General features: G+C 32.4%; 1 protein-coding gene across 6 annotated transcripts in view; it reads left to right on the forward strand.

The window, feature by feature from the left end:
- The window catches only part of LOC112826779 (NEDD4-binding protein 2-like 2), a 111,759-nt gene that overhangs the window by 17,678 nt on the left and 80,969 nt on the right, over nt 1–13,112 (forward strand). For 5 of the 6 annotated variants that reach the window (XR_012378826.1, XM_025875068.2, XM_025875072.2 and 2 more), the window contains one exon: nt 2,447–2,593. Coding sequence is in view for 5 of the 6 variants with exons in the window: in XM_025875068.2 (XP_025730853.1) it covers nt 2,447–2,593 (147 nt within the window). In the remaining variant the exon portion in view is untranslated. Of the gene's footprint in view, nt 1–2,446; nt 2,594–13,112 lie in introns of those variants that run through there. The other variant, XM_073894715.1, reaches the window with a different exon arrangement.

The raw sequence follows: 13,112 nt of genomic DNA on the forward strand, positions 1-13,112 counted from the left end.
ATTAGATTAAAATATACTTTGTGCTGCCAAATACAGTACAGGTTTGGTTAGATTTTGCTGCCATATGAATCAACGAAAAACTGAGTTTTCAGACCATTTTAGATTTCAAAATTTGTAGTGAGAGATTATGGACTTTTATTACTTTCAGCCCTGGCTTTCGATTTGTGTTTACCTTTGTCCCTTTCCCCTCATGTCACTGGTTTTCCTGACTCTTTTTCTTTGTTTTTATTCTCCCTCTCTGCTTTTCCTAACAACTTTGAAATGTAATTCACATACCTTACATTTTATGCATTAAAAGTTTACAATTTATGGTTTTCAGTGCAGTTGACTCTTGAACAAGGCAGGGGTTAGGGGTGCTGACCCCTGGGACAGTCGGAAATCCACAGATAATGGATTTTTGAGTCCATTTTTGATGATGACTTTTGATTCCCTCAAAATCTTTACTAATAGCCTACTGTTGACCAGAAGCCTTACTGATAACATAAACAGTTGATTAACACCTATTTTGTATGTTACCTGTATTATGTACCGTATTCTTACAATCAAGTAAGTTAGAGAAAAGAAATTGTTATTAGGAAAATCATAAGGAAGAGAAAGTACATTTACAGTACTAAGCTATATTTACTTTTTATTTTTTTATTTAAATTAAATCAGTTAACATACAGTGTTTTATTAGTTTCAGAGGTAGAGTTTAGTGATTCATCAGTTGCATATAATACCCAGTGCTCATTACACCAAGTGCCCTCCTAGGTCCACTTACCTGTGGCTTTTTTACTGGACTATATTTATTGAAAAAGCCACAGGTGAGTGGACCTGCCACAGTTTGAACCTATGTTGTTCAAGGGTCAACTGTATATGCACAGAGTTGTGCAGCCATGACTTCCTTTTTTTAAAAACCAGTTTTTTTCCCCCCACCTCAGCTTGCCCTCTTTCAGCTTAAATGTTATTCTGTGTATGATGTTCAACTAATTTTTTTTTCCCCTTGCCTTTTATTCATTTGGTTACCCGTTTTTCCCTTTCTGATTTGCACACTATGTGTTCATATGTGAGTAAAGTGGATAGGTTTATTAATAACTAGTATTATTCATCTGCTTCTGTGTGTATAATACACCTCAGGTAGACGAACTGTTTGGGTTATGCAGAATAAATGAATTGGTGAAATACAGTTAGGCTTCATTAACATCGAGGGACTGTTGAAATTTATTAGAATTCTTAATATAATTGACTTTACAAAATAAAGTCAGTTTGATATGTAGAATAGTTTGACAGATTTTTTTTTTTTTTGGTAAATTGATGGAATTACCAATTTTGACATCTTGTGGATTTAGTCATATCTTGCCAGTTTCAACTTCAGATCCCTCCTCTTTTTTCTTTTTTTGTCTTCTAGTCCTTTTGCTTTTTTCTTCTCATCCTGAACATAAACATCAATAGTTTTAAAAAGTAAACATTTCCTTTATGTCTCTTTTCTGGGAAAAATTAATTAGCATTAGTAAATCTAGAACTATAACATTAAATGTAAAATATGTTCCTATGTGTTTTGCCATGTCCAAGTCAAGTTATAGAAAACTACAAGGGTAAAATAAATTGTAAAATGTTTTTTGAGGGTCAAGAATAATTTTTAAACCACTTTTTGTTGTCATAATTAAACTCACAGAAAATTACATAAAGTATAAATACACAGCTTAACAAATTTCTTGTAAAGGCAAATATTCATTTAACCATTACCCATGTTATAAGAACATTATCAACACCTCAGAAGTTATTTGAATTCCTTTTCCCAGTAAGAATTCCCTGGTAATTACTTCCTTCTCTTGAATGTGTCTTTTTTTCTTTCTTTTTTTTTAATGTGTGTTTTTTTCTAAAACATATTTTGCCTAACACCATAGTTTAATTTTTTTCAAACTCTATGTAAAGTACAGTATGTGTTCATTGTGTCTAGTTTCTGTCACTCAACATTGTGAAATATGTCCAAGTTGTTACATCTCTAATAATAATTTGGTATTGATAATAAATTTTAAAAATGCAAAAGGAAGTGTCCTAAAATAACTTTGAAAAGTGATATTTTATATTGATTTTTATAATCCTAAAAGTCCACTCATTTCCTCTATAATTCCCAAAACACTGTCTCATAATCTTTGATTTTGTTATTAAAAGAGGGGGGAAGATTAACTCCATGGTTCAATGAATTGGTAATTTTATGTGAGGAAGATTTTATTAGTTAACATTTTGCTCTGATTTATGGTATCTTTAAACCTTTTTAAAATATTGTTAAAATTTTTGAGAGCCAGTATAAATTTTTTTTTGTCTAAAATGTGGGTGAATGAGATGTATCTTTTAGTATTTATTTGTAAAATATAATTTAGAATCTGTACTCTGTTACTCTAAAACAGTTTAATCTCTAAGCCTATACATTCTAAAGAATTAAAATCCTTTTCTTTTTTGGTAGGAGGAATAAACATGGTGTATCTCGAAAGAAGATTGCTCAGATGTTGGATCGTTACGAATACGAAATGTCCATCTCTATTGTAATGAATTCAGTGGAACCGTCACACAAAAGCACACAAAGACCTCCTCCTTCACAGGGGAGACAGAGGTGGGGAGGCTCTCTAGGCTCACATAATCAAGTCTCTGTTACAAATAATCATTAAACTGGCTATTTTCAGCTAACACATTTGTTGGCTTGCCCTTGAAAAAAATTAGTGAGCCTATCTTGAAGTTTAAATAGTTTAAAATGAAAAAAAAAAAAGACTATGTTGCCTCACAAAGGATGTTCCCAGCAAGTTGTTTAAATCCTAAAGTGTAAATAAAAATTATATAAAATTGTTTTTTAAATGTTTTTATAATTTTTTGTTGTTAATCCTTTGAATTATGAAAACACCTTAGTAGAGTGGGTAGGACTAGAATAGTTTTTCTACAACTGAATTTTAAACTAATTGTATCTGTTTTGTAGATAATATTGAGTAGTTTTATAGCTCATACCTAAATCTAACTTTTCATAAAATACTAGTAGTTTTTCTTAACTACCTTAAATATATAAGAAATACTTGATAAAGGCACCTCTGTTGATTTTTCTATTCATTATACAGGTAAAATTATGTTTCTGCAAATTCATCTATATGACAAAAATATTTCTAAGCTATAATTAGCATATCACTTAAATTCTCCATCAAATGCTATACAGCAGTAGGTGTATCAACCACCTGGGTTGTTTTCTCCATAATATACATTTTCATAATATATAATATATCCATATTCATCACCCTTCTCAAACCATCCCCCTATCCTTCCACAATCTCTGGTTCTGGAATGGATAAATAGGGAAATCACTGTATACTTAGAAAAAGCTTTTCAGGTTATTCTGGTAATATATCACTTTTCTCTATTTAACACTGTATAATTCTAATATAAAAAATATTTTGGACAGGTCCTTAGCATTAATTGTAAGATTTGCCTTGTAGGATATTTTATTTCTCCTGGTTTCAGTTTTTTTGTAGACCAACTATATGTCTCATTGGATAGTTTTCTTTATTAGATTGTGTTTTGTCACTTAAAATTTAAAAACTGAGATGGAATTCATTTCTGAGATTTTGTAATTCATCCTCATCTTTGATTTGCTCTTTTTAAGGAAGAAACCCTAGCTAGTTATATCCTATTTAAAAAAATGTTACGATCGTTCAGATGTTTTACATGGTAATATTTCATGGCCTATTTACTTCCTCCTAACCCAGCCCATCCTAAATCTAGTAATTTTTCATCATACATTGTTTAAACCTTTTGCTGTTCTTTTCAACCTTACTTTAAATGTTCTCCCACATCTATATATTACTTTTTAAGTAATACTAAGTGCAAGTCTCAAAACTAAATACAGTACTCTCAGCAAGGTCTGTATTACATTGCTTTTAGTGAGATAAGAATATGATTTCTATTTATTTGTACTATTCACTGCTGTTTACGTTTGAATTGGTATTACTTTGCTTTATTTTGTTTAACATGTGTGTTTGTATGTATTCATCTTAACTAAATATGATACAGCAAATATGCTAACTCATGTTTTGTGTGTAAATGTATATATATTTATACATACACACATTTTCTTCACTATTTTCATGTATTCTTTTGTTTCAGAGTAATACTTCTTGGTATTTAGGCTTGTGTTTTTCCAGTGTTTTATTATGTACATTAGCACATTTTGAAAATAGTATAGAGGATTTAATTTGGGGACAGATGAAACAACTGTCAGATGTATACTGTGTGTTCCTTTCCCTCTGTCTTTATAAAACTGTTAGGAGTAATAGTGCTATGAATCTATAGTTTTTTGATTAATAGATGCTTAATTAGCCAAATTTATTTTAAGGAAGTAGAGAATTGCCTTTGAAAGATACAAATTATAAAGAAATATGTTCATGTTAGACAGTAAGTCTGAAATAAATTTCCAGATTTTATTATGGATCAACTTCATCTTTCAGTACTGCTGAGTACTTAAATAATCATGCAGAGATCATTAATCATTGTTGATTTTTTTTTAGTATAAATCCATACTGAGGCAGGGAAATTAACATTCTGAAAAGGTTTGAAGGTTTTTTTAAAGACAGAAAATTAATAGTTCCTCTAAGCATATTAAATTAATATGGTTCCCCCATTAGCATTCTGGTTAATTTTGTTTTTATTTTTTGAACAATAACAATGAAGTATGAATATGCAATGAAAGATACCAAAATCACTGTTACAAGTCATTGCTTTGGTTTTAAGTCTATAAAAATCTTTAAAAATCAAAAAATTTACTGATTAAAGATATTTCATCAAGATTTTTCTTGTATTCAGATATTCTTGTTTTTTTATGCCCCCAGTTATATTCTTAATGGAATAGCCCCCAGTTCCTGTGCCCCATCCTAAGGTGGTCTCTCCATCCCAAACAATAAACGTGGGGCATTAGTCATCATATTTAACTAAGATAAAATACATTTAGTTAAGTAGAATGCAGCTTGACCTAAGTTGTTTTTTCATAGGCTTGGTATAAAAACCACTTCCTTTTTGATAAACAAATTTATAGTTTTCTATATGTCATAATCCTGCTAGCAGAAATACTTAATGTGGTAATTAAGTTGAACTTATGGTACTGCTTTTTAAATAGATAATCTTTATTTTCAGTATTCATCTTTTCAAAAAATGTTAACTTTTTAGTATTTTATGTCTGTTTTAAAGTAAGATTGTTATAAAAGATTGGGTTGTATTTTGTTGTTGGAGCAGTAGGGTGGATTTAAGTATTTGAAGTTTGGTTATTTCTTGTCTAATATAGACTGTGGAATTTTCTAGTCTTATGCATAGGTAAGTTTTGAAAGAGTTCATGATTTTAAAGGATATGAAATCTTTATTTTGACCACATTCGCGTTTTTGTTATTGCAGAAATATCTGATTTTCTGAGCCTGGTTTTATAAGTATTTATAAAGAAAATTGGTGGTGTTCTCTTTGGAAAATGTTGAAGAAATGTGGTTGTTTATATATTAGTGCCTTAATTGTATAGGTTTGCTAGTCTTTATTGAAATTTTGTGTAGTATTCTAACATGAATGCAGTAACTGAGAATTTGTTATTAGGGCCTAAGGTGTGTGTGTGTGTGTGTGTGTGTGTGTGTGTGTGTGTGTGTGTGTGTGTGATTGTTATTAACATTTGCAACTCATTAAATAGAATTAACACCTTAGTCTAGAATCATAACAAAGCATGGTTTAGTTTTGTTACAATGACCATTCAGAATAAATATTTGGTGGTAGCAGAAAAAGAAGATTGAGTTAATGGTTTCAGAGTTAAGTTTTATAGGTTACAATTTATAAATAAAGTTTTTTTCTATTAAAATTGTTAGATGTAATTCTTGTGAATTTACAGAGGAAGGAGGGATTGTATTAAAAAAGTAATGAATAGCTCCCTTTTGATGGTTTTTCTCTTTACTAATTAAGATTGGCATACCAATTTTTATTTTAAGATTAAGGTATTATTAAAATAATCGGTCTCCTTATATGTATATCAGATTTCTTCTTAAAATGTCCTTAGGGTGGTAAAAGGTACTGTTTAGTTTGTTCAATGACATAAGTTCTGAAAGAGGAGTAGTGATTTTCTCTTGCATCTTTCTGATTCCTTTTTACATATTTAAAACAACATTTAAATTAATTCAGTTGATTCAAATTGCTAAGTATCTTAAGTCTAAAAAATTCTCACTTTTTGCATGGTTTGTAAATTGCAAACCTTGAAAATTTATAATTATAATGTTTACAGCTAGGTTCAGAAAACTTGTAATAGATTGGTTATCATTTACATTCAATATCTTTATTTACATTTACACTAGAAGGCATAAGTTTTATAATAGAATATACATTTGTGAGCTTAATTTTTAATATATCTTCTCTGGAAATTCTTAACACATTGTTGCTGTCAAATTGTGCACAGGAACAAGGGGCAAGAATAGCACAAATAACTTTTTGAAGAGAGAGCCTCAAGCTAAGGCTGTGTCTGTTGGAAAATTTTGACTTTGGGTGCATTTAATAGAAGTTTATTTTAGTAATTTAGTTTAGAAATAATCTCTTCTTTCTCCTTTTTCCTAACAAATTTTGTTCTCTGAATGATAGCCCTGTTGCGTTCCAGGTGTGATAATTGTGGTAATCACATATTATAATACACTTCCCAATATAGGATCCATTAACTTCAATAAGCTGTCTTAAATTTAAGTATGAATAAAATAGATTCTTTTATTTAGCATGGACGCAGTTACAGTTTGTCTCCTCATCTTAGAACAAGACACAATCACATTAACAAGCATTATCCCTACTTTGGTGAGTAACTGAAGACTTCATCTGGGAGTGTCTTCCAGTTGTAAAAAATGTATTTTTAATTGAATTTTTTGTAAATTAGTGGGAAGACTGAGAGATTTTTAAGATGACCTAGGGCTTTTTTGCCTTTAAACTTATTAGTAACTAAGGGAAAAAAAGAATAATCTGTTCATTCATGGTTAAAATTGTGTTCCAATTCAGTAGAGTCCATTGAAACACACTTTATTTGGATTATTTTCTTGTCTTGCAGTTTTAACTGCATTCCCGGTTAGGACATATAAAATCAAGGTTTTACCCTTGGGGTTAATTCACCTACAACTGTTAATTACAGTTGTACAACTCCGTAGTGTCTCTTCAATTATAATCCTGAACTCTTAAGTTTTTTTAGTATAAAGAAATGAAATTTGATTTTGGGAAGGGATTGTGGATTCTTTCTCTGCCTTTATTATTTTTTCTTTCTTAATAGTATTATAAATCATGTTTCTTGTTTCTTTCATAATCTTTTCCTGTACACATTTTTTTTCTTCTGTCCATTTTCTGCTCAGCCATCCTTGTGTAACTGCATAACGTTTTTAATGACGATGGTGGGATGGTAAGTGGCTGACAAAAATGGAGGTAACTGTTTCCCTCCTGTTTCAGTGAACTCATTGTTCCTTAGGAACCTTATATAATTAACCATGTTATATTTATAGACAAGCAGCTTTGCAGTTGGTTTCCTGACCCTGCCGTTTAGTTAGAACTTAGATATGAAAATGCTTGGAAAGATTTATAAAAGTCTAACAATGTGTTACTCATTAGTTAAGAATCCCATAAACATGGCATAGTACTTGGATGTATGAATTCAAGAAAAATTTATTTTATAATACTTAAGTGTCATGATGATAGACTTGTCGGTAAGTAGTAGTTGGGAATTCCATATTGTAGAATTCACTGTTACATCATGATTCTCCAGTCCATCCTTATTAAAGAACGGAGTGATTTTGAAGGAAAGCTGATAACTTGTTTTGAGCTCAGTCTCTACAAGTGCTTCATATTGTGCAATGCTGCTACAGTGAGCAATAAGAATTTAATAGCAGCAGCCTTAATATAATAATGTTCATTTAAGTAGTTGCCATTTATTTAATGCCTGTCAGTGCCAAGCTCTCTTGTAATTGTGATTGTCAACGGCTCCAAGTTTTCATAACAGTCCTACAAGGGTTTTATAAAGAAGAAACAAAAACTTAACAGAGGTTAAGCGAAGTTCTCCAACATAATTTCTCTGGGGAGAGATGTAACTGGGATCCAACTCTAGGTCAGACATAGTCCTTACTATAGCCCATTTTATCTTTTAGACATAGTCATCTTTTTAAAAATTACTACCAATATAATCTTTTTTTTTTTTTTAAGGTAGGAAAGAAATGCCAGTGAAGAGTTGAGGGCAACTTTAATGGTACCTTTGTTTTGTTTTTCTTTTTTTTTTAATTTAAATTTAATTAACATATAATATATTATTGGTTTCTGAGGTAGAGGTCAGTGATTCATCAGTCTTAATTGTACCTTTGAATTTGTAGGGTTGAAGGTATGTTAATTTATCAACGAAATTGAATGAAGAAACCTGTAAGTGGCCATTTATTTAGAGTCCTGTTTTTAAAAAGTCAAGACTGAAAGTAGAGATACCATTTAGTATTTAATGTTTTCTACAAAATATATATTGATACAATTGGTAATCATATTTCAGCAACGTCTTTTCAATTGAATTTTTACATATGCTATTATGCTTTAATGTTCAAAAATTTAATTTTTTATTTTAATTAGCTTTTGAAATGTGTAGTATTCAATAAATGGATTGTTAAATTACATAAGCTGTTTGTTTTGCTGATTTTGAGGCAATATTTCCCAGAATAGATCAGCACTGTTATGTAAGTGGTCTTTATTTTTCTTTCAATGTTCACATATTCCTTAAGTGTGCTATAGTAGTAGATGTTATGGAAATTTGATACATCAGTTTTCTGAATTTCTGAAGGATTAAGCATTTCTTTTATAATAGCATCTTTTTCTTCTGTGTTGTTTAATTTTCCAAAATTAAAGAACAATAAAAGAGTCAGTTACTTAAGTTTACTATATAAAATATTGAGTACGATTCTACAAGGAAAACCTTTAAGTACAGAATGAAGAATTATTGAGTATTTGCCTTATTTTGTTTTAGTTAACCTAAAAAATAGAAGGACTGGATCTTGTTTGGTTTTTCTTAATCCCTAGAGTAGATTGTGATTCTTTTTTTTTTTTTTTAACTGTTTCTAAATGTGAAATCAGAATAGAAAAGAAATAGCATTAGTTTCATCAGTAGTTTAAAGTAGTTTTCAGTTCAGGACCTAGAAAGCAGCACATTATCAAATTGAGGTTGTTGGAATATAGTACAATGTAACACTGGCAAAGATGTGGTTAAAACATTTTAATTCAAATATAAGTAAATTCAAGTATGTACAGGAAATGTGTTAGGAGGCTTGGCCTGGGCTAGACATTTTGAATTAATTTAAAAATAATGAGAAAAAAACCTATTTTTAAAAATATTCTGGGAAAAGGGGTGCCTGGGTGGCTTAGTCGTTGGGCATCTGCCTTCGGCTCAGGTCATGATCTCAGGGTCCTGGGATCAAGCCCCGCATTGGGCTCCCTGCTCCGCGGGAGGCCTGCTTCTCCCTCTCCCACTCCCCCTGCTTGTGTTCCTTCTTTCGCTGTGTCTCTCTCTGTCAAATAAATAAAATCTTTAAAATATATATATATTCTGGGGAATGATAGGGAAGAAATTGTTAAGGCTAGAAGGATAGTGGTCAAAAGTGGTATTTCTCCCTCCCTATTTCTTCCCTTTGCTTTTCAAAAACCAGTAGAGCCCAAGTTATTCAAAAAGATTATCTTGTATCCTAAGTGCCATAAAACAGGGTCTTCCTTGTCACCCTTGGTCACAACTAGGCCTTTGGATCTTCGTCCTTTAAAAAGAGTCAATAAAATGTTGAACGGTAGACATAGTCTTCTCCCTAAAACAGTCAACAACCCTTTGATATTAAGGACACAATTGATCTAAGTAGAGCAACTTTATTGGGTAATTTGTAATTTAGGAGACATGGAGATGGAGTGTGAGTTACTTGGGTTTGATAATTGCTAGAGGTGAGAATGTGCAGACCAGCAGAGGGGAATGCTCATCCATTTAACTTGTCATATCTAACACATCAGAGCCTTTTATTTTTGATTTTGAACCAGTAGTCTTTAGATTCATGATTTAGGATCAAGAAATTCAATCCTAGAATACAGACAACGAAAGCAACCTTCAGGCTTTTGATTATCCATTTCTTTTAGGGTCATTTAAAAATTATTCTCTTGCTTTTTGCTTTAAAGTTTTGCAGAATTCTCAAAAAATCTGAGAAAAATACTTTGGGTATTTATCCTAAAGTCATTTTTCAGAGCCCTTCTTCCAAAGAACTCTGCTCAGTTCAGAGAGAGATCAAGTGCTTGATCTCTTTTCATTTTGAACACATCTGTCTTTATTCAGCATAAAGAATACCTGGTACTGATAGACATCTTCATATAATTATTTTTGGTTTGAAAAATAATATATATTGAGTTACTATTTGCTTTCTTTAGGCTAAGTAACCTCAATTTAACTTTTCTTCAGTTCTACTTTTCAGCATATTCATGACATAATTTTAGTGGAAAGAACACATTGTTTTAAGAGTCAGGCAATCTGAGTTCCACTTCCATTTGTATCCATTCTCTCTTCTATTTCAGTAGAGAGGGTAGCCCTCCTCCAATCTAAACACCTTCACCTGTGTTCTGGATTGCATCTCTTACTGCTTTCTCAGGACTCTTTTTATGTCGTCAGTTATTCCTTCTCTCTGTAACTTCAGTCTTGCTTTCTTAGTCTTTCTTTCCTTAGTCTGTCCACATTCAGACACGATCAAGCCTCCTTCCCTCTTTCTTTCTTTCTTTTTTTTTTTTTAAGATTTTATTTATTTATTTGAGGAACAGGCATGATGGGGGGAGTGTGGAGAGGGAGAGGGAGAAGCAGACTCCCAGTTGATCAGGGAGCCCCATGCAGGTGCTCTATCCCAGGACCCTGGGATCATGACGGGAGCTGAAGGCAGATGCTTAACGACTGAGCCACCCAGGCACTCCCATTAAAGCCCCCTTTTCTTGACACTACTCCTTTATAGCCAAACTAAAGAACTGTGACTTTTGTCATTTTCCCCTCAACTGTTTGTGATACTATCTACCCACTCCATTTTAGCTTCTGACTCTATCATTCTAAATAGATCTTAAGGTCTCCAAATGTTCCTCTGTATTGATGAGCTTTTTTCAGTCCTCATATGACTACCCAGTAAGCATTTGACTCTTGATCACTTTTTTCCTTAAAATATTTTTCCTTGATAAGGTTTTTGTTCATATCTCTGTGAGTACTTCTTGGTCTCATTTGCTGCCTTCTCTTCCTCTTGGTCTTTGCTTTCTAAAATTACTTAAGTTTTAGTTCTAGACCATCTTCTGTTCTTAATTTTAGCTTTCCCCATGAGATTACATCATTTCTCACTTGGATGTGGTAGTCTCCCTACTTTTCTTTGTCACACTATAATTTTATTCACAGAGCAAGTAATCTATAATTAAAAAAAATTTTTTTAATGTAAATTACATCACTCCCCACTTAAACTCTACTTCTTCCCTGACCCTGACTTGCACAACTCTTCCCCCTTCCCTTACTACATTCCATCTATACTGGTCTTTTTGTTTGTTCTTCAAACGTGCTAAGCTTGATTTTGCTTTAAGCACTAGCTCTTTTCCTAGAATGTTGTCCTTCTCTGCCTAGTGCTGTTTGAACATTCAGGTCTCACCTCAAATTCACCTTTGCAAAGAGGGCTTCCCTGATTATTTCAATCTTAAGTAAAATAGACCTATCCCTGTCACTCAATACGTTGTCTCATTTTGTTTTCATCATAGTACTTATTAGTAGTTGAAGTTGTTTATTTGATACTGATTTGTCAGGGGTCTGCCTGAACAAGAATATACGTCCCATGAGAACTTGTTTTTTTGTTTGAGCTGTATCCACAGAATCTAAACCAGTGCCTGTAATATGATAGGAGCTCATTAAATATTGGCTGAAGGATTCGGTACCCCACTGCTTTTAATAGTATTGGTCCCCAAATGTATTTTCTACTTAGACTTGGTGTTTGAGCTTCAACCTTTTTACTTATCTGCCTACCTAATATTTTTACTTTTAAGCCTGGAAAATTGAACAGCGACTTTCTCTCCCATCTCTGGATTTCTAGGATTTCCTTACATAGTGAATGGATCTACCATCCATTTCTGCAAGCCAGAAATTTGGGAGTCTTCTTTGATACCTCCTTTCCCCCTTCATACTCAATCCACCAACCAGGGCCTGTGGATTTTGCCGCTCACATATCTCTTGAATCCATCCATTTTTGATTGCCATCTCTCTAGTTTGAATTATCTCTGAGACTTGAGTCCCCACATCAGTTCTTGTTTTGTTTTAATCCTTTGCACAGTCTAACCAGAGTGAAGTATAATGGACATATGGAAAAGTACTTAAATTTTAAGTGTATAGCTCAGATTTTCAGAAAGTGATCATATCCATGTAGCCAGAACTCTGCTCAAGAAATAGAACATTACCAGCACTCTCCTTCCAGAGTGATCTTTATAAAATGAAAATATAATCACGTGTAAAACTTTTCAGGTGCTTCCCATTACTGTTAGGCTAAAGACCAGAAACCATACAATGATAATTAAGACCCTGGTTGATGTGACCCCTACCTTCCTTTCCAACCTTATGTTTTATTACTGTTCTTACTTTCTGTATTCCAGCCCCACTGACTACCTCTCAGTTCCTTGACTCTGCTGTTCAGTTTCCTTTCCTGGAAAGTTCTATGTGTACACACCCCTTCCATACTCATCCTTCAGATTTGAGCTCTTCAAAGAAGCCTTTTTGGACATAGTAGGCTTGGCGAGGTCCAAAATACATGGTATAAGTTCTCATGTACTTTTTATTTGTTAATTTGTATGATTATGTGATTGTTTCCCCTCATTTTTAAGTCACATTTTGAGTCAGACATTGTATGTTAAGCTCACCATTTCATTCATGGTCATCAGCTAGCACAGTGGCTAGGAAAGAGTAATATTCAGTATTTTATACAAAAAGTGAATATGAGTATTCTCAGCCTGTCATGGGCTGAGTTGTGTTGCCTCAAAGTTCATGTGTTGAAGTCCAGTACCTAGAATATGACTATTTTGGGATACAGGACCTTTAAAGGTAATTAAGA

Source organism: Callorhinus ursinus, unplaced genomic scaffold (genome assembly GCF_003265705.2).
Source record: "Callorhinus ursinus isolate GAN/ISIS: 27379988/994484 unplaced genomic scaffold, GSC_fseal_2.0 scaffold7, whole genome shotgun sequence".
Taxonomy (NCBI): Eukaryota; Metazoa; Chordata; class Mammalia; order Carnivora; family Otariidae; genus Callorhinus; species Callorhinus ursinus.